Source organism: Hyla sarda, chromosome 8 (assembly GCF_029499605.1).
Source record: "Hyla sarda isolate aHylSar1 chromosome 8, aHylSar1.hap1, whole genome shotgun sequence".
NCBI lineage: Eukaryota > Metazoa > Chordata > Amphibia > Anura > Hylidae > Hyla > Hyla sarda.
Window position 1 is genome coordinate 92252486 of NC_079196.1, and position 21365 is coordinate 92273850.

A 21365-nucleotide genomic window follows, 5' to 3' on the forward strand; every position below is an offset into this window, starting at 1 on the left:
ACTGCACCCGCCGAACACTTGACATACACATATGAGGTATTTTCTTACTCGAGAGAAATTGGGTTACAAATTTTGAGAGGATTTTTTTCCTTTTACCCCTTGTAAAAATTCAAAAACTGGGTCTACAAGAACATGCGAGTGTAAAAAATGAAGATTTTGAATTTTCTCCTTCACTTTGCTGCTATTCCTGTGAAACACCTAAAGGGTTAACACAGTTACTGAATGTCATTTTGAATACTTTGAGGGGTGCAGTTTTTATAATGGGGTCATTTGTGGGGTATTTCTAACCAGAAGACCCTTCAAATCCACTTCAAACCTGAACTGGTCCCTGAAAAATTCAGATTTTGAAAATTTTGGAATTTTTCACCAAGAAATGATGCAAGTATCGACGAAAATTTACCACTAACATAAAGTAGAATATGTCAAGAAAAAAAAATCTCGGAATCAAATTTATAGGTAAAAGTATCCCAGAGTTATTAATGCTTAAAATGACAGTGGTCAGATTTGCAAAAAATGCTCCCGTCCTTAGGGTCATAATGGGCTCCGTCCCCAAGGGGTTAAGGGGTTAAAGAGTCACGTGAGTTAAAAGCAATCTGTAGCACTATGAAAAGTTGCAGTGAAGTCCTGGTCTAAGACTATAAGCACTACTGATCAATTTTAACTGTTGAGTTACAGTTATACTACAAATGAATACATTTGGAGTGATCTATAAAGCCATATGCAAACCTGGGTTCTTTTTCATGTTTTTATGCCGTGCCGGCCTCTGGTTTTAATAAATTCCCTCATTAAGTTGAACATAATATTGGGGACTGCAGTTGTTGCTCAATTGTTAAAAGGTGCTACCTGTTCAGCTTCCTGGTGCTCCACATTTACTTCAGGGAAGTATACTGTTCTGATATGGCAGAAGGTGGGTACTTGTCCTGATCATCGGTTACGGGCAAAACCACACCCACATGCGATGAATGCAACAAGCATTTGCCCCTTCCATCTCAGAGCTGTATATCAGAGAGTGAAAGCGGAGTGTTTAGGGGCAGAACAGGTAGAGCCTTTTCTGCTCCCTGGAAAACCCCTTTAAGATCAATCAGTTTCACCAGAAGAGGGGCCGTCACGCCCCCTCCCATAGACTTTTATTGAGGAGGCGGAACGTGACATCACGAGGGTGCGAAGCCGTGATGTCATGATGCTCCGACCCCTGTTTCGCCCGTCATCAGGCACAGAGCGTGTTCGTTCTGTGCAGTGAGGATGGCGGGGGGCCCCAGCCGAGATCACTGGGGTCCCCAGCGGCGGGACCCCCGCGATAAGACATCTTATCCCCTATCCTTTGGAAATGAGATAACATCTCTAGGGGTGGAGTACCCCTTTAAGAAAGATAAACATATTTCTGCAAAGTTAAACCACACAGGGCCCTGTGGGGCGGATATCACTGTCTAATTAAGTGCAGCGATTCTCACCAGGTTGTTGGAGGGATGCCCAGGAAGGTTGTAAAGAGCATGTATCATTGCAAGTCAAGTGTATTATAACACCAAGGGAGCATACAGCAAATGATATACAGACTAGGGAAGAAACAGATGTGCTAGCCTTGGTACCGATATCAGTAATCTGAGGATACTACGGTCTGGGGTCATTCAAAAATGCGGCACAAATAAAGGTATATTCAAATTAGAGCAACTTAATAGATAAACATACTGCTTCACAGATAGGCTGGAATTACACAGAGACCTATGATGCATGACTTCTAGGGACATAGCAGTACAATGATGCTTATTTACTAAGATTGTTGTGCTCTTGCATGTAATATGCACTTCACGGAGGGTATTAACCATGACAGTAGCTACAATGATATGAGCCCCTGCAGCTGAAGGATCCCAACAAGGTAAAGACAACCTCTTAAGTCATTGGTTTCTTGAAATAAGTTGCTGATGTTGTTAATGGGAAGTGGAGTCCCAATCCCATTCTTTCACATAGGTCCCCATGATTGCTATTAATACCCTCTGTGCACTGCATTCCCAGTACATGTGAGATGGTAAAGCTATTCTCATCTGTATTGGTAGCAAGAAGAAATACAAGCGCACTCACCACGTTAGTTGCTCTTCAGGTAAGGTTTATTTCATATCACAAGGAGATCAGGTGCAGGGAGACGACATTGGGGAATGTTCATGGGCTACGGACCCGTCTCGCGCTACAAGCGCTAGTAGCGCGAGACTGGTCCGTAGCCCATGAACACTCCCCAACGTCGTCTCCCTGCACCTGATCTCCTTGTGATGTGAAATAAACCTTACCTGAAGGGCAACTAACGTGGTAAGTGCGCTTGTATTTCTTCTTGCTACCAATATTGTTCACGAATATGCACTGCTACACAAGCTTAGTACCACCACTGCTTCCTAAGTCTAAGCTGCTATAAGTGTCCTTAGAAGGATACTCCTGCAGGTGTATATGAGCTGTGACAGGTTGGCTATTTTCTCTCTGGGCTCTATTCTCATCTGTGTCAGCTGTAATCAGGGCTGGTGCAAGGATTTTTGTCACCCTAGGCAAAAGCTAATTTTGCCGCCCCTTGATCTCGCCCATTGGCTCCACTCTTTGACATGCCCCACCTTACTACGGAGGGTGACACATTGTAACAAACGCTCTCCACCCACATGTTACCTCCTTACTACTGGGGTGACACACTCTTCATGTAATTTCCTTACTACTTGGGTTATACACCGTAATAAACCCCATGTACGATCGGGTTTTAGTGTGCGCAGAGACAGTGAGCAGTAGCTTGCGATGAGTACTGGGCAGAGCTGTGTGCGCCCATCAAGAGAGCACTCTGGGCGGCTGCTTCATTTGCCTATAGGTGGAGCCGACACTGGCTGTGATCACAGCTAGCACAGATTTTATAAATTACAACTGTAGCTTATATTGGAGACATTTATCATGAGTTGTGTGACATTTTAATAAATGTCTCTAATAAATATGTCTGTATTCTCTAATAAATAACTTGAACAGGAAAAACATTTTGTAAGGTTTACTCTTAGAAGACAATCACTATTAAGCTCTGCTGACATTCTGTTATGTGACCATTTCTACTGTATAGACTGCATTCTCCCATACATTGGGCAACTGCTAAAACAATATGTGGTGCAGTTGTAAGGCTGGGTTCATTTATGTCCGGCATCAGGCATAGGTGAACTCAGCCTAAATCATGATACAACTGATGACAAGTTGTCATCAGTTGTATAGCATCCGGCATCCATTGTTTCTGGCACCGGCGTATCCAACCATCCAGCGTCAAAATTGAGACGCTGGATGATTGTGAACTGTCCCATTCAAATGAATGGGATCAGTCTAGCATCAATTTCCCTCCCGTGCACGCCGGAGGGTAACTGTGCCGAACACTGCACATATGATAATGTGAACCCAGCCTAATATATCCAGCACTGCTTCTAGCATGTTGAATCCTATAAAATGGCATGCACAATAACAGGAATCATTTCCCAAGCTCTGCATAAAAGAATCCAGGTGAGTTACTGAGCATGTGTGACCACCGACTGGTAGTTCTAAATGGTGTTCGACAGAACAGCAAGAGCACCATGATATGTGTATAACAGCAGTTACTAGACACATGAACATAATTTTTTATTTATTCCAAAGGAGTAGAACAATATAATAACAAAATAACAAACATCAATGGTGCACAATCCATTCCACTGATTTATAATGGGGTCCTTTGGTTTGTATCATATATCTCTTTAAAGGGGTACTCTGCCCCTAAAAATCTTATCCCTCCGCGATCTTCAGGCCAGCACCGCAATGTTCTGAACACGGAAGCTTAGAGCCTCCTTGTTTGTGGCGTCAAGCTACGCCCCCTCCATTCATGTCTATGAGAGAGGGCATGTTGTATTTGTACTAACCGTCACACTTCCTCCCATAGGCATGAATGGAGATGGCTTGATGGCTGCGGTTGCCCATCTTCTGGCACTGATTACTGGGTGCTGTGCCTTAGATGGCAGGGGGCCCAGTGGCCAGACCCTGCTATCAGACATCTTATCCCCTGTACTTTGGATAAGGGATAAGATGTTTAGGGACGAAGTGCAAGCTGCACTATTTTTACAAAAATAATATGATGGAATCTGCATTGGAACAAATGTACATGTGAACAGAGCCTAAGAAAAACATCATTAAAAAGAGTAGCATACAGTATAAGTTGCATTCAATTTGTTTTATTACTTTTATACTGTAGTTGCAAACATATTTATCTCTGTCTACTCTTAATTCCATTCTGTTAGTCTTTCCTTGCCAACCTAACCTGTTCCATGTGACAGCAAACGCTTCTACTATTTATTACTAATTGGCTGGAAAGGGTAGTAAAAAAGGAAGTGCACAAAATCATTATGATAAATGCTTATACTGACCTTTACCTCTGATGGATGGCAAAGCATTGACATTCAGTGCAATATCACAGAACCTGTTCTATAATGCATCAAATCCTATTCAGAGATGTGAAGTAAAGTAAAAGTGTCTTCCCCTTTAAAGGAAATGAAGACAATCTATAAATCAGAACGTGGCATGTGACCTAAATGTGAATTGACTCCGCAGTCGCTTACCTTGTAACTCTGGTAATTAAATGGAGGCTACAGATTCCTGCCCTGTTATTACAAGTCTTAAATGAATGTCTGGCTGTTCTGTTATGTCGAGCATATCGGAGATGAATATTTATTAATAGAACAATGACACGCTCATAAATTGGTTGTCATTTTAACAAATATGATGGGTAAACAGAGAAAAAGTGATTGGCAGCGGCAGTTTAAAGCAGGGTATGAAATTTTTTTTTTTAAATAATGTTTTTTGTATTTTTATTTTTGTTATATTTCTGCTTATGTTATATGTCTACTACGCATAGGCCAGTGTTTCCCAAACTGGGAACCTCCAGCTGTTACAAAACTACAACTCTCAGCATACCCAGATAGACTTTGACTATCTGGGCATGCGGGGAGTTGGGGGGCTCCCTGTTTGAGAAAGACTGGCAAACCTGCCAACGCAATTCTGCATGGAAAAGGATCAGAAAATATGAATAGGTGGCATTGAAGTTACATTTTCTATTCACTTTGAATTCTGTGTAATTTAGGCATTGAAAGGAACAAGACTCATATGTCACAATAGTCACATTATGCAGTTAGATACATGTAATATTCCTTAAGGCAAAAACTAAAAACTAAGAGCTATTCAGGGTTAACGCCTAAAATATTAAGCTCCCCTTTAATCCTGGCAGGCTTCATTTCTGCTGCATGGTATACTGTAATTTTCTTAGAATTTTATATCATATTCACAATAACCAAGTTGCAGTATTTTTACTTCATGTGTATAATTACAGTGATAAGAAGAATAAAGAATCTTGAGCTTCTAGCAGAAAGGCTATATAATCCTCAAGTTACAATGTAGAAATATACTGGAAACTTTAGTCAGTGCGTTTATTAAAGAGGTGACAGAAAGTGCTAAAACTAAGTTTGAGACATAATGAATAAAATGACTAGCTGACAATGTAAGGGACACTCTCTGGTTGATATAATGTATAGAGATACTCTTTGCATGGTTCTATATCGTATATATACGAGTATAAACCGACCCGAATATAAGCTGAGGCCCCTAATTTCACCCCCCCCCCCAAAAGCCATTGGCTGTCCGGGCATGCTGGGAGTTGTAGTTTTAAAACCTCTGGAGGTCCGCAGGTTGAAGACCACTGTGGCCTTCATCATCATCCAGACCCCCGTCATCATTCCCCCTCCCCCTTTCATCATCACCGCCTGTCAATCCCTTCATTAGTGGTCTTCAACCTACGGACCTCCAGATGTTGCAAAACTACAACTCCCAGCATGACAGGACAGCCATCGGCTGATGTAGGCCGCTGTCACGATGCCGGCTGGCAGGTAGTGGATCCTCTGTGCCAGAGAGGGATTGGCGTGGACCGTGCTAGTGGATCGGTTCTAAGTCACTACTGGTTTTCACCAGAGCCCGCCGCAAAGCGGGATGGTCTTGCTGCGGCGGTAGTGACCAGGTCGTATCCACTAGCAACGGCTCAACCTCTCTGACTGCTGAAGATAGGCGCGGTACAAGGGAGTAGACAGAAGCAAGGTCGGACGTAGCAGAAGGTCAGGGCAGGCAGCAAGGATCGTAGTCGGGGGCAACGGCAGGAGGTCAGGAACACAGGCTAGGAACACACAAGGAAACGCTTTCACTGGCACAATGGCAACAAGATCCGGCGAGGGAGTGAAGGGGAAGTGAGGTATAAATAGGGAGTGCACAGGTGAACACACTAATTGGAACCACTGCGCCAATCAGCGGCGCAGTGGCCCTTTAAATCGCAGAGACCCGGCGCGCGCGCGCCCTAGGGAGCGGGGCCGCGCGCGCCGGGACAGGACAGACGGAGAGCGAGTCAGGTACGGGAGCCGGGATGCGCATCGCGAGCGGGCGCTACCCGCATCGCGAATCGCATCCCGGCTGGAGACGGTATCGCAGCGCACCGGGTCAGTGGAGCTGCCCGGAGCGCTGCGGTAGCGAGAGAGAAGCGAGCGCTCCGGGGAGGAGCGGGGACCCGGAGCGCTCGGCGTAACAGTACCCCCCCCCTTGGGTCTCCCCCTCTTCTTAGAGCCTGAGAACCTGAGGAGCAGACTTTTGTCTAGGATGTTGTCCTCAGGTTCCCAGGATCTCTCTTCAGGTCCACAGCCCTCCCAATCCACCAAAAAGAACCTTTTTCCTCTGACCGTCTTGGAGGCCAGTATCTCTTTCACTGAGAAGACGTCAGAAGAACCGGAGACAGGAGTGGGAGAAACTAATTTGGGAGAGAAACGGTTGATGATGAGTGGTTTAAGAAGAGAGACATGAAAGGCATTAGGAATACGGAGAGAAGGAGGAAGAAGAAGTTTGTAAGAGACAGGATTAATTTGGCACAAGACTTTAAAAGGACCAAGATAGCGTGGACCCAGTTTGTAACTGGGGACACGAAAGCGGACATATTTAGCGGAGAGCCATACCTTGTCTCCTGGAGCAAAAATGGGGGGAGCTCTTCTTTTCTTATCGGCAAACTTTTTCATGCGAGATGAAGCCTGTAAAAGAGAATCTTGGGTCTCTTTCCATATGGTGGAAAGATCACGAGTCACTTCATCTACAGCGGGCAAACCAGAGGGCAAGGGAGTAGGGAGGGGGGGAAGAGGGTGACGGCCGTACACCACGAAAAATGGGGATTTGGAGGAAGATTCAGAGACTCTAAAGTTATACGAGAATTCGGCCCATGGTAGAAGATCTGCCCAATCGTCCTGGCGGGAGGAAACAAAATGTCGTAAATAATCACCCAAGACCTGGTTAATTCTTTCTACTTGTCCATTGGATTGAGGATGATATGCAGAAGAAAAGTTTAATTTAATCTTGAGTTGTTTACAGAGAGCCCTCCAGAATCTTGACACGAATTGGACGCCTCTATCCGAGACTATCTGCGTGGGCAACCCGTGAAGACGAAAAATCGATCAACGACCACCCAAACAACAGTGTTGCCACGGGATGGGGGTAGGTCTGTAATAAAATCCATACCAATCAGAGACCAAGGCTGTTCGGGGACAGGCAGAGGATGAAGAAAACCAGCGGGCTTCTGGCGAGGAGTTTTATCCCGGGCACAGACAGTGCAGGCTCGCACAAAGTCCACGACATCCGTCTCCAGAGTCGGCCACCAATAGAAGCGAGAGATGAGTTGCACAGATTTCTTGATGCCTGCATGACCTGCGAGATGGGAGGAGTGACCCCATTTGAGGATTCCGAGGCGTTGGCGTGGAGAGACGAAGGTCTTTCCTGGAGGAGTTTGCCTGATGGAGGCTGGAGAAGTGGAAATCAGGCAGTCAGGAGGAATGATGTGTTGCGGAGAGAGTTCAACTTCCGAGGCATCCGAGGAACGAGAGAGAGCATCGGCCCTAATGTTCTTATCGGCAGGCCGAAAGTGAATTTCAAAATTAAATCGGGCAAAGAACAGAGACCACCTGGCCTGGCGAGGATTCAGCCGTTGGGCAGACTGGAGATAGGAGAGATTCTTGTGATCGGTGTAAATAATAACTGGAAATCTTGATCCCTCCAGCAGATGCCTCCATTCCTCAAGTGCTAATTTAATGGCTAGAAGCTCTCGATCCCCGATGGAGTAGTTCCTCTCCGCCGGAGAGAAGGTCCTAGAAAAAAAACCACAAGTAACAGCATGCCCGGAAGAATTTTTTTGTAGAAGGACCGCTCCAGCTCCTACAGAGGAGGCATCAACCTCCAATAGGAAGGGTTTAGATGGGTCAGGTCTGGAGAGCACGGGAGCCGAAGAAAAGGCAGACTTGAGCCGTTTGAAGGCGTCTTCCGCTTGAGGAGGCCAAGACTTGGGATTGGCATTTTTTTTGGTTAAAGCCACGATAGGGGCCACAACGGTAGAAAAATGTGGAATAAATTGCCTGTAATAATTGGCGAACCCCAAAAAACGTTGGATAGCACGGAGTCCGGAGGGGCGTGGCCAATCTAAGACGGCAGAGAGTTTGTCTGGATCCATTTGTAGTCCCTGGCCAGAGACCAAGTATCCTAGGAAAGGAAGAGATTGGCATTCAAACAGACATTTCTCTATCTTGGCATAAAGTTGATTGTCACGAAGTCTCTGAAGAACCATACGGACATGCTGGCGGTGTTCTTCTAGATTGGCAGAAAAAATCAGGATATCGTCCAGATATACAACAACACAGGAGTATAAGAGATCACGAAAAATTTCATTAACAAAGTCTTGGAAGACGGCAGGGGCGTTGCACAGGCCAAAGGGCATGACCAGATACTCAAAGTGTCCATCTCTAGTGTTAAATGCCGTTTTCCATTCATCCCCCTCTCTGATGCGGATGAGATTATAAGCACCTCTTAAGTCCAGTTTGGTAAAGATGTGGGCACCTTGGAGGCGATCAAAGAGTTCAGAGATAAGAGGTAGGGGGTAGCGGTTCTTTACCGTGATTTTATTAAGACCGCGGTAGTCAATGCAAGGACGTAGAGAGCCATCTTTTTTGGACACAAAGAAAAATCCGGCTCCGGCAGGAGAGGAGGATTTACGGATAAAGCCTTTTTTTAAATTTTCCTGGATGTACTCCGACATAGCAAGAGTCTCTGGGGCGGACAGAGGATAGATTCTGCCCCGGGGTGGAGTAGTGCCCGGGAGGAGGTCAATAGGACAATCATAAGGCCTGTGAGGAGTCTCAGCTTGTTTTTTGCAAAAAACATCCGCAAAGTCCATATAGGCCTTAGGGAGACCGGTTACAGGGGGAACCACAGAGTCACGGCAAGGGGTACTGGGAACCGGTTTTAGGCAGTCCTTGAAACAAGAGGGCCCCCAACTCTTAATCTCCCCAGAGGACCAATCCAGGGTTGGGGAATGGAGTTGAAGCCAGGGTAGTCCAAGGAGGATTTCGGAAGTGCAATTGGGGAGGACCAAAAATTCAATCCTCTCGTGATGAGGTCCGATGCACATTAGAAGGGGCTCCGTGCGGTAACATATGGTACAGTCCAATCTTTCATTGTTTACACAATCGATGTAGAGGGGTCTGGCGAGACTGGTCACTGGGATGTTGAACCTGTTGACGAGAGAGGCCAAAATAAAATTTCCTGCAGATCCGGAATCCAAGAAGGCCATAGTAGAGAAGGAGAAGGCAGAGGCAGATATCCGCACAGGCACAGTAAGACGTGGAGAAGCAGAGTAGACATCAAGGACTGTCTCACCTTTGTGCGGAGTCAGCGTACGTCTTTCCAGGCGGGGAGGACGGATAGGACAATCCTTCAGGAAGTGTTCGGTACTGGCACAGTACAAGCAGAGATTCTCCATGCGGCGTCGTGTCCTCTCTTGAGGTGTCAGGCGAGACCGGTCGACCTGCATAGCCTCCACGGCGGGAGGCACAGGAACGGATTGCAGGGGACCAGAGGAGAGAGGAGCCGGGGAGAAAAAACGCCTTGTGCGAACAAAGTCCATATCCTGGCGGAGCTCCTGACGCCTTTCGGAAAAACGCATGTCAATGCGAGTGGCAAGATGGATGAGTTCATGTAGGTTAGCAGGGATTTCTCGTGCGGCCAGAACATCTTTAATGTTGCTGGATAGGCCTTTTTTAAAGGTCGCGCAGAGGGCCTCATTATTCCAGGATAATTCTGAAGCAAGAGTACGGAATTGTACGGCGTACTCGCCAACGGAAGAATTACCCTGGACCAGGTTCAACAGGGCAGTCTCAGCAGAAGAGGCTCGGGCAGGTTCCTCAAAGACACTTCGAATTTCCGAGAAGAAGGAGTGTACAGAGGCAGTGACGGGGTCATTGCGGTCCCAGAGCGGTGTGGCCCATGACAGAGCTTTTCCAGACAGAAGGCTGACTACGAAAGCCACCTTAGACCTTTCAGTAGGGAACTGGTCCGACATCATCTCCAAGTGCAGGGAACATTGGGAAAGAAAGCCACGGCAGAATTTAGAGTCCCCATCAAATTTATCCGGCAAGGATAGTCGTAGACCAGAAGCGGCCACTCGCTGCGGAGGAGGTGCCGGAGCTGGCGGAGGAGATGATTGCTGAAGCTGTGGTAGTAGCTGCTGTAGCATCACGGTCAGTTGAGACAGCTGTTGGCCTTGTTGCGCTATCTGTTGTGACTGCTGGGCGACCACCGTGGTGAGGTCGGCGACAACTGGCAGAGGAACTTCAGCGGGATCCATGACCGGATCTACTGTCACGATGCCGGCTGGCAGGTAGTGGATCCTCTGTGCCAGAGAGGGATTGGCGTGGACCGTGCTAGTGGATCGGTTCTAAGTCACTACTGGTTTTCACCAGAGCCCGCCGCAAAGCGGGATGGTCTTGCTGCGGCGGTAGTGACCAGGTCGTATCCACTAGCAACGGCTCAACCTCTCTGACTGCTGAAGATAGGCGCGGTACAAGGGAGTAGACAGAAGCAAGGTCGGACGTAGCAGAAGGTCAGGGCAGGCAGCAAGGATCGTAGTCGGGGGCAACGGCAGGAGGTCAGGAACACAGGCTAGGAACACACAAGGAAACGCTTTCACTGGCACAATGGCAACAAGATCCGGCGAGGGAGTGAAGGGGAAGTGAGGTATAAATAGGGAGTGCACAGGTGAACACACTAATTGGAACCACTGCGCCAATCAGCGGCGCAGTGGCCCTTTAAATCGCAGAGACCCGGCGCGCGCGCGCCCTAGGGAGCGGGGCCGCGCGCGCCGGGACAGGACAGACGGAGAGCGAGTCAGGTACGGGAGCCGGGATGCGCATCGCGAGCGGGCGCTACCCGCATCGCGAATCGCATCCCGGCTGGAGACGGTATCGCAGCGCACCGGGTCAGTGGAGCTGCCCGGAGCGCTGCGGTAGCGAGAGAGAAGCGAGCGCTCCGGGGAGGAGCGGGGACCCGGAGCGCTCGGCGTAACAGCCGCAGTGGTCTTCAACCTGCGGACCTCCAGAGGTTTCAAAACTACAACTCCCAGCATACTGGGAGTTATAGTTTTGCAACATCTGGAGGTCCGCAGGTTGAAGACCACTGATTGAAAGGATTGACAGGCAGTGATGATGAAGGGGAGGGGATGATGACAGGGGTCTGGATGATGACAGGGGATGATGTATTTCCCACCCTAGGCTTATAGTCGAGCCAATAACTTTTCCTGGGTTTTCCTGCTGGGAGTTGTAGTTTTGCAACATCTGGAAGTCCGTAGGTTGAAGACCACTGAGAAGGGATTGACAGGCAGAGAGTTCACTCGAGTATAAGCCGAGGGGGGCGTTTTCAGCACGAAAAATCGTGATGAAAAACTCGGCTTATACTCGAGTATATACGGTATATGGGGACACTCTCTGGATGACATGTATGAAGATACTATCTGGTTGGCTCTGTGTATAGGGCATTCTCTGGTTGATATGCATATAGGGCATTATCTGGTTAATACACACTCTGCTTGGCTCTGTGTATGGGGCTCTTGTTGGCTGTGTTTAGGGCACTCTTTGAATGACATATTGAAATTCGGTTGGCTTTGTGTGTGGCAGAAAACAAGAATGAACTTCCGGCTCGGTAAAAAATCCAAGATTTATTTAGAACATATTAAAATCCAAGTGTAACAAACTAATAAAGGATAAAAGCACAAAGGAAACGCATTAACACGTCTCGACTTGTTAACAAGTCTTAGTCATGACACCAAATGGATAACCTTCACAGCCTTATATACCCAGGTACACCTGGAGAGAGTCACATGATGAAGAAGATGACGCCTGAATGTTTCTCCATAATATGCTTGGTGATGCCGGACATCAATCTAGTGCTAATATTATTTGGATTGTGTATATATAGATGTTCTTGAATTCTAGTCTTCAACTTTCTAGTGGTACATCCAATGTATTGAACATTGCACTTTTCGCATGTGAAGGTGTAAATTACATGTTGTGTCTGACAATTAATGTTTGGCTTTGTGTGTGGGACATTATCTGGTTGACATTATATTTGAAAACACTAAGCATGGCCCTGTATATTGGAGGAGTTCTCTGGTTGACACTGCATATAGGAGCAATCTGATAGCTGAGGTGGTACTCTATGGCTGACACTGAGTATATTGGAACTCTCCAATTTACACAGGGTATGGAGGCAGTCTCTGATTGACACAGTATATAGGGTAATTATTTGGTTGATACTGTATACAGTATGAGGGCATTAAATATTTGACACAATGTAAGGTAGTATGCTTGGCTCTATGTATGGGATCATTTTTTGCTTAGCTTTGTATGTGGGGGCAATGTAATGTCAAAATGGGTATGGAACAGATGTGCCACCTAGAGGCTTTACTTTGGGCCCAGTTTGGGAGTGAAGTCAAAGTAGTCCCCTAGTCTTCACCCATTACCCGACCCATTACCCGACTCCAGAAGCTGGGCTCCTGCTGCAGGGGAAATACCAGGTCACTTCCATACGAGTGGTTCATGTGAGGTGGCGGATGGCTCTATGTTCAGGGCATTCTCAGGTTGGCATTGTGTATTAGGGCTCTCTCTGCTCAACTCTGTGTATGTCGAAGTACTTTCTGCATAACTCTGTTTATGGGGCCACTATCTCCTTGGCTAATTGTATGGAGCCAACAATGATTTAGGTTAATTTATAGTTCATTACAATACAGATACATGACTTAACATATCCTGTTTTTTATTTTCTTTCCTCAGGATGGATACATGAATTATCAAAACGTCTAGGAATGCCATATCACGATAGACTTGATATATCATCCAGTGGCAGTGCAAACTCAAATGGTAGTCATGTGCTTAACCAGTCATTTTCGGACATAACTGGTGGACCTTCTCTCCGGAGTTCTTATATCACATCTTTATATTTTGCTCTTAGCAGCCTTACTAGTGTAGGATTTGGGAATGTCTCTGCTAACACAGATGCCGAAAAGATCTTTTCCATCTGCACCATGCTTATCGGAGGTAAGATAAGACACTGTTTACAGCTTATTGAAATTCTGAATATATAAACCTTTTATTGACACTGTAGATGCTGATCTTTGTGGAGCGTTGGGACCACTAGAATATTTCTTTCAGAAACTGACCATCATTATAACAGGCACAGCTCCTATTAGCAATAGATTGCAGGGCTGCGTAAATGACTCCATATGTTTGACCTTGGGGTCAAGGTATAATGTTATTATGCAGGCATAGGTAATGTACATCTCACATTATGCACCATCACTCCAGTGTCTTTATGCAGCCTGTAAGTGTATGACTGCTGTTGAAAAAAACTAGCAAAATCATATAGGAAGCTGCCCTTCTGAAGGCATTTGGTACAGTATGATACAAGAAATTCTTACCAAAATCTTAATTTTGTCAGTTAACTCCAGTTTTTAGTCAAAAGTTTACATAAAGTAAAGAAGACTGTGTTTAGTCATAAATGAAACAAAAGATCAAATTCTGCCATTTATGGAGGCACTCTAGCTTTCAATGTTTATGGGAGCACCCTGGTTCTAGTAGCACCTGAAATTGTTCTTGAATCATCACTGATCAATCTGCTCCTCTACGGCACTTCTTACATGGTATGACTCTACCTGGTGTTCAAAGTGTATATAAATCTTCACCTTTCAAGCTAAGTGCTGGTGGACACACATGCTCCCCCTACAGTTAGTTCTCTGTATAAACATCCTCCTTTACTGCAGAGCTGCCAATAGCTTTCTGCCTTGCTTGCCAGAGAAGGACCTGAATCCAGGGAAGATTCCTTAGGCAGTGGCATCACTAGGGTTGGAGTCACTTGGTTCAGTAAAGAAATGTCACAGTCCCAACTATCGTAAACCCAAGCTGTTTTGTCGGGTTGAGCACCAAAATTTGGCGCATTGCCCAACAAATTGTGTCTGCGACAGAATTTGCGACCAAAAAATCAAAAAACCTGACCAACTTGACATTTTACTGAGAAAACCCGAAAAAATTGCCAAGGTAGCTGGGAAAGGGAGAGATGCTGCCAGAAAAAGGGGCGTGCCCTCAACATTTAAAAATAAATCCCAAAATATTTACTAATGTTTCTACAGAAAATGTGGTGGATTTCAGCTCTGGAAAACCCCACAGCCCAGAGCAGTTATTAAAAAAGCAAAACGTAGGGAAACAAAACCCACAAAGAAAACTCCACTCCACTCTTAGTAAATCAGGGCCAATGTGTGTATGTATGTGTGTGTCTGTATGTCTGTGTGTGTATGATCCAGCATCACTTTTAAGCAGCTGGAGATATTTCAATGAAACTTAGTACACATGTTACTTATATGTCAATTTAAAATAAAGCCCCTAATAGCCCCCATTTACAAGGGTCTGGGTTTATGTCCAAAGTCCCATGCAAGTCTATGGGACTTCCAGTGCCTTACTCCATAAGCTCTGCTCTGCATCTCCTGGTCCATGTGTCGGTCCAGCTTGCAAGTGATGCCCCTTCCACTAGCCTCTGCCCATTCAGCAAGTCATGCCTCTTCTATTTTTGTCCCTTTTGTTCTTTCGGCACAAGGTCCCAAAACACCCTTTTTACACGATATACCCACATCACAGGTCCTTCAACCACAATCTCATCCTTACTTTCTTTCTTACTCCATAAGCCCTGCAAGCCACGTTAACTCTCACAAGCCATGCCTCCTGAAAACAACACCTTTTTTTGGCCTACAATCTTCTAATCACAGCTTATCCCCAACTAAGGACGAGTTGAGGATGGGATATGAGGATAGGATATGAAGTTGGGATATGAGGATGGCATATAAGGTTGAAATATGAGGACAAGAGCATAACTGTTGTTTTTCCTCTCCCACAAGGTTTAGGTATGGAGACGGAGCAACACCAGGTACTCTGCTAGTATTAATATATATATATATATATATATATATATATATATATATATATATATGTAAATATATTGAGGATAGTGTCACTTTAAAAGAAACTGGTAAAACTCAGGCCTTGACATACCCATTATAAGTATTCTCTTCATAGATAATATTTGAAGCCTCTATCCATAGGTATGTCAACCCTGCCCCAAATTATTTATATAACCTATATATTACAATATTATATCAGTACATCTCTGCATAATATCCTGCACTTTCTTACAGCACTATACAAGAGCAAAGTTATCCCTCTGTACCATTACTCCATATACTGTATCTACTGCAAAGAACAAATAACCAATATTTCCCCCATACAGTGACCATTTAAAGGAAGATACCAGCATTACAGAGGCTCTGCAGCCCATACAAATGATCATAGTGCACATTCATCCAGTGACTCAAAGCTGATGTCTTTTCTGATCAAAGTCATTCTCCTTCTATTTTCTTCTCCATCTGATTCAGATGCCCATGATATCTTCTCATTCGTCTCTGCAGTATAATACCTCCATAAGTGTTCCTAAGTTGTAATACTGCCCCCTGTCATATGCCCCCATATTAAGTAATAATGCCCTCTGTCCTGTGCCCCAAGTTGTAATAATAAGGCGAGAAAGTAGAGGGGGGGCTCAACCGTACAAAATTACAATAAATAAGCCGGGGTGCTACCTACAGTGACAAAACATATCACAAAGCAAGAAAAGAGAAAGAAACACTGTATAACAGTGCACACCCAAGGTATTTAACAATTAATACTCTTTATTGTACAAAAGGTTACATTTAATTACATCACACTCTAAAGTAGACAAGGACATCTAAAAACATTTAAAAGACCCATAAGAGGGACACAGTACAACACGGGGAGGGGCCATGAACCCCCTCACCCCAAGTCCCATCCTGCAAGAATAGTCAAGATAACAACAATACTGCTTCTACAAAGTGCACAATGCGGTAAACATAAATTACTTAATGTGCATTGTGCACTTTGTAGAAGCAGTATTGTTGTTATCTTGACTATTCTTGCAGGATGGGACTTGGGGTGAGGGGGTTCATGGCCCCTCCCCGTGTTGTACTGTGTCCCTCTTATGGGTCTTTTAAATGTTTTTAGATGTCCTTGTCTACATTAGAGTGTGATGTAATTAAATGTAACCTTTTGTACAATAAAGAGTATTGACTGTTAAATACCAAGTTGTAATAATTCCCCATCATATGTCCCCATATTTAGTAATAATGCCCTCTGTCCTGTGCCCCAAGTTTTAATAATGCCCCCTGTTCTGTGCTCCATGCATGTAGTAATAATGCACCCTGTGCCCCCAAGTTGCAATAATGCCCCCTATCTTGTGCCCCCAGGTTGTAATAACCGAGCAGGCAAAATAATGTTACATCAGTGTGTTGACCTGCCAAGGGGACAATGTCCCAGCAGCTCACACGCCATGAAGGCTTGAAGTGTCTGCAACATATGAAAGTGAATGGTGGAGTGGGGAGCTGACAGCTCTTGCTCCACTATTCTACTGTACTGCATCAGCGGACACAATGACAATGAAGTGTGGCTATGGGGAAACCATTGCGGAAATTTCATAATATTCTGGCATGAAATTCCCTTTTAAAGTTTAAAGTTTTCTTTTTTTTTTTTTCACTTGAGTTATATACTTTAAACTTGGATCTAGACTTTAAAGTGATATAACTTTGACTTTCAGCAATAAAATGATGCACTCCAGTACAAGCTCCTTTATCAGCAAATACAGAGTTTATAGCAACGGACTACTATATTTTTGGTCTTCGCATTTCAGAACAATTTATCATGAACATTAATGTCCCTCCACTTGTGTCGATGTAGGCATCTATTTCACGGAATATTTTTCACTGTAACGTTATACATTGAATAATATTTCAGAGCCTGACTACGATTTCCGATCCGCAATTTAGAGGGCTTGAAATCCTATTGTATAGGACGTAAATGCAGAAATTGTGCCTTCAGAGCCTGCAGCAATTTGAGCTCCCGCTATTTTAATGTCAGATATTCACAATGTTTGGATATAGTGGAAGTGACTACATTGTGTTCTCCTAAAGAGTTTGAAGAAACTCTCAGGTTTCTGATGTGTTATGCTACTCGGCAGCGTTTCTTGGCTGTTTTGGTAGGACTTCAATAATGGCTCCATCAGCATGTAAAGAAATCAGTTCCAAATTCTCTACTTAAACCTTGCAGGTGTCTTTAGTGAAGTTCTCCATAGTAATTATACTCAACACTACAAAGACAATCTCTGATACTCATTATTAAGGGTATGGAGCCAAAATGTTGAACTATTGGAATTGCATAGGATCCCCAATGTTCAGTTTAGAAAAACTATTTTTATATGAACTATTAGGATATTCTTAATTATTATAAGGGGTCCTCTGTTTAGGATCTTCATTTATTGGCCAAAGTATAAAGTTGTTACAAGTGGTTCCAACATCTCTGGCTCTGCAATGTACTTTTCTGCAATACTCCATCAACCCATTCATTAATATGAACACTGTGGAGTGCTTAAAGGGGTACTCCGGTGGAAAAATTATTACTTTGTTAAAATCTACTGGTGGCAGAGAGTTAAAGGAAATCTGTCACCAGTGTCACCTGCACTAACCTGTTGGTACTGACAGATAGTGCAGGTGAAACTGATGACAACGGTACTCACCTTGTCCCTTTCCGTGGTGGGGATCTTCGGTAATCTTGTCCGTTAGCTCCAGCTTCGAGAACCCGGCAGAGCTTAGTGACATCACCGCAGCGGGACCAAGCAGGAAGCAGCAGCGGTTATGTCACTAAGCTCTGGCCATGCCCCAAGCTGCTGCTGCTGTCTGCTGGGTCTCGCAGCAGTGGTGATGTCACTAAGCTCCGTCCATGCACTGGGCCGGGTACCCGGAGCTGGAGCTAACAGGCAAGATTACCAGAGATCCCCACCACAGAACGGGACAAGGTTAGTACCGTTGTCATCAGTGTCACCTGCACAATCTGACGGTACTGACAGGTTAGTGCAGGTCACACTGGTGACAGATTTCCTTTGAACAGATTTGTAAATTACTTCTATTTAGAAATCTTAATCCTTCCAGTACTTATCAGCTGTTGTATACTACAGAGGAAGTTCTTTTCTTTTTGAATTTCTTTTCTGTCTGACCACAATGCTCTCTGCTGACACCTCTTTCCATGTCAGGAACTGTCCAGAGCAGGATAGGTTTGCTATGGGGATTTGCTCCTGCTCTGGACAGATCCTGACATGGACAGAGGTGTCAGCAGAGAGCAGTGTGGTCAGACAGAAAAGAAATTCAAAAAGAAAAGAACTTTAACTTTCTGGCACCAGTTGATATTAAAAAAAAAAAAGTTTTCCAAAAGAGTATCCCTTTCATTTTCCCAGTGGTGGTGCCTCAAGGTCTCTTAAGCTGCTGATGTTGGTTAGATTAGCCAACCATCATGTGATTGGGGCTTCCTGATTCTCCCCTAGTGGCATATGTCGCAATGGGAAGGGGGGGGTTGGCTTGTTGGGTTTAAAAATGTCGGATCATTTTGCTCATAGGAAGATAAGCAGTGGTATTCTTCCCTCTACCGAATCAGAATATATGCACGCATGAGGGATGTTGGGATTGTTTTTGTTTTGGACCATCCCCAAAGTGCTTACCTGCTGGTACCTCCAGTAATCAACTGTAAGTTCTGGGGAAACCTGGTAGCAAGTAAAAAATGGGCCATATATTTCAAATAGCTGTTGACCAAATGTTCATTCAGCTTACATCTTTTTCTCCCAATCCAAACATCCCTTATGCATGCATATATTCTGATTCGGTAGATTGCTGGAGGTACCAGCAGGTAAACACTTTGTCAAGGGAAATTTTTAACTAGTGAGGATGGTCCAAAACAAAAACCTATCTAATGTGGCTTGCTAACAAATATTGTCTAATCTGTGAAAAGACCAAAATGACACGTAAAATAATTACAGTATAGTTTACAGTGGTTAGGCTTGAAAGAGGTACTCCAGTGGAAAACTTTTTTTTTTTTAAATTAACTGGTGCCAGAAAGTTCGACTGATTCGTAAATTACCCTATTTAAAAATCTTAATCCATTCCTAACTTATTAGCTGCTGTATAATACAGAGGAAATTATTTTCTTTTTGAATTTTTTTTTGTCTTGTCCACAGTGCTCTCTGCTGACACCTCTGTCCATGTCAGGAACTGTCCAGAGCAGCAGAGGCTTGCTATGGGGATTTTCTCCTGCTCTGGACAGTTCCTGATACGGGCATCAGGTGTCATCAAAGAGCACTGTGAACAAGACAAAAAAGAAATTCAAAAATAAAAGAATTTCCTCTGTAGCATACAGCTGTTAATAAGTACTGGAAGGGTAAATATTTTTTAATAGAAGTAATTTACAAATCTGTTTAACTTTGTGGCACCAGTTCATTTAAAAAAAAAAAAAAAAAAAGTTTTTCACCAGAGTACCCCTTTAAGTTTCTTAGCATTGTTGACTCTTCATTGTAACATTATAACATTTGTACCTTGATCTTTTGTTCAGCCCTCATGCATGCAGTGGTATTTGGTAATGTGACTGCCATCATTCAAAGGATGTACTCTCGACGGTCTCTTTACCATACCCGCACCAAGGACCTAAAGGACTTTATACGAGTGCATCGTATGCCCAAGCCACTTAAGCAGAGGATGCTGGAGTGTTTCCAGACTACATGGTCAGTCAACAATGGCATTGATGCCAATGAGGTATGTGTGATGAATGTGGTGGGAGCATTTTCTAAGCATAAAATGCATCATGATATAGAAGGATTTAAGCAATGATGTCAGTGGTTGACAGTTTCTTCTTTATGTCACCAATGGACCAGTCGATATAGAAGATTCAGATTTGCCTAAAATAACTGTAGTTTATTGCCACAATATGGAATGTATTCTTATTTTATTTAGTTATTTTAGTTTTAGTTTATTATTTTATTTTATTATTTTAGTTCTGACTATAGTTGACTTTGTAGAAACAGATCCAATACTGTGTAGTAAATCTAAGTGGTAATGGTTATACTAAAATAAAAGAGTCACTGTTACACTATTAAAACTGCAAAATGACATGATGAATATTTGACTACAAGCTGTGATAGCACTAATAGTAAAATAAAGTAACAAATGTGTGAACTGTATATTACCTTCATGGCAGACAACCTAATGTGCTCTTCACCACAGGTCAGGTTATCTAAACCTTATGACATTGCTATCTCTTGTACTATAAAATAAATGAAACATTAAAAGAAATCATTAAAACAATTATATGGAGTTCAAACTGAGGAATTTCCATGTGTAATTTTGCTTAGAAATGATGTCCCGAAATTCCATTGCAGCAGAATTCAGCTCCGTTAATAGGATTCCACTGCACAGTCCACACCATGAAATTTCAATGGCAGAGTTTCCACTGCCGATAGAATGATCTTTGTTATTCCTTCGGAGGAGCTGGTTAACCCCTTAGGGACTCAGCCTATTTTCACCTTAAGAACTCAGCGTTTTTCCGTTTTTGCATTTTCATTTTTTCCTCATCACCTTCTAAAAATCATAACGCTTTCAATTTTGCACATAAAATTCCATATGATGGCTTATTTTTTGTGCCACCAATTCTACTTTGCAGTGACATTAGTCATTTTACCCAAAAATCCATGGTGAAACGGAAAAAAATTAATTGTGTGACAAAATGGAAGAAAAAAAATGTAATTTTGGTACTTTTGGGGGCTTCCGTTTCTACGCAGTGCATTTTTCGGTAAAAATGACACCTTTTCTTTATTCTGTAAGTCCATATGGTTAAAATGATACCCTACTTATATAGGTTGGATATTGTTGTACTTCGGAAAAAAGTCATAACTACATGCAGGAAAATTCCTATGTTAAAAATTCTCATCTTCTAACCCCTATAACTTTTTTATTTTTCCGCATACAGGCCGATATGACAGCTCATTTTTTGCGCCGTGTTCTGAAGTTTTTATCGGTACCA

At 43.9% G+C, this 21365-nt stretch overlaps 1 protein-coding gene across 5 annotated transcripts in view; it reads left to right on the forward strand.

The window, feature by feature from the left end:
- The window catches only part of LOC130283815 (potassium voltage-gated channel subfamily H member 8-like), a 520269-nt gene that overhangs the window by 409946 nt on the left and 88958 nt on the right, over positions 1-21365 (forward strand). For all 5 annotated transcript variants that reach the window (XM_056533330.1, XM_056533331.1, XM_056533332.1 and 2 more), the window contains 2 exons: positions 13194-13457; positions 19902-20101. In XM_056533330.1, the coding sequence (XP_056389305.1) occupies positions 13194-13457; positions 19902-20101 (464 nt within the window). The remainder of the gene's footprint in view (positions 1-13193; positions 13458-19901; positions 20102-21365) is intronic.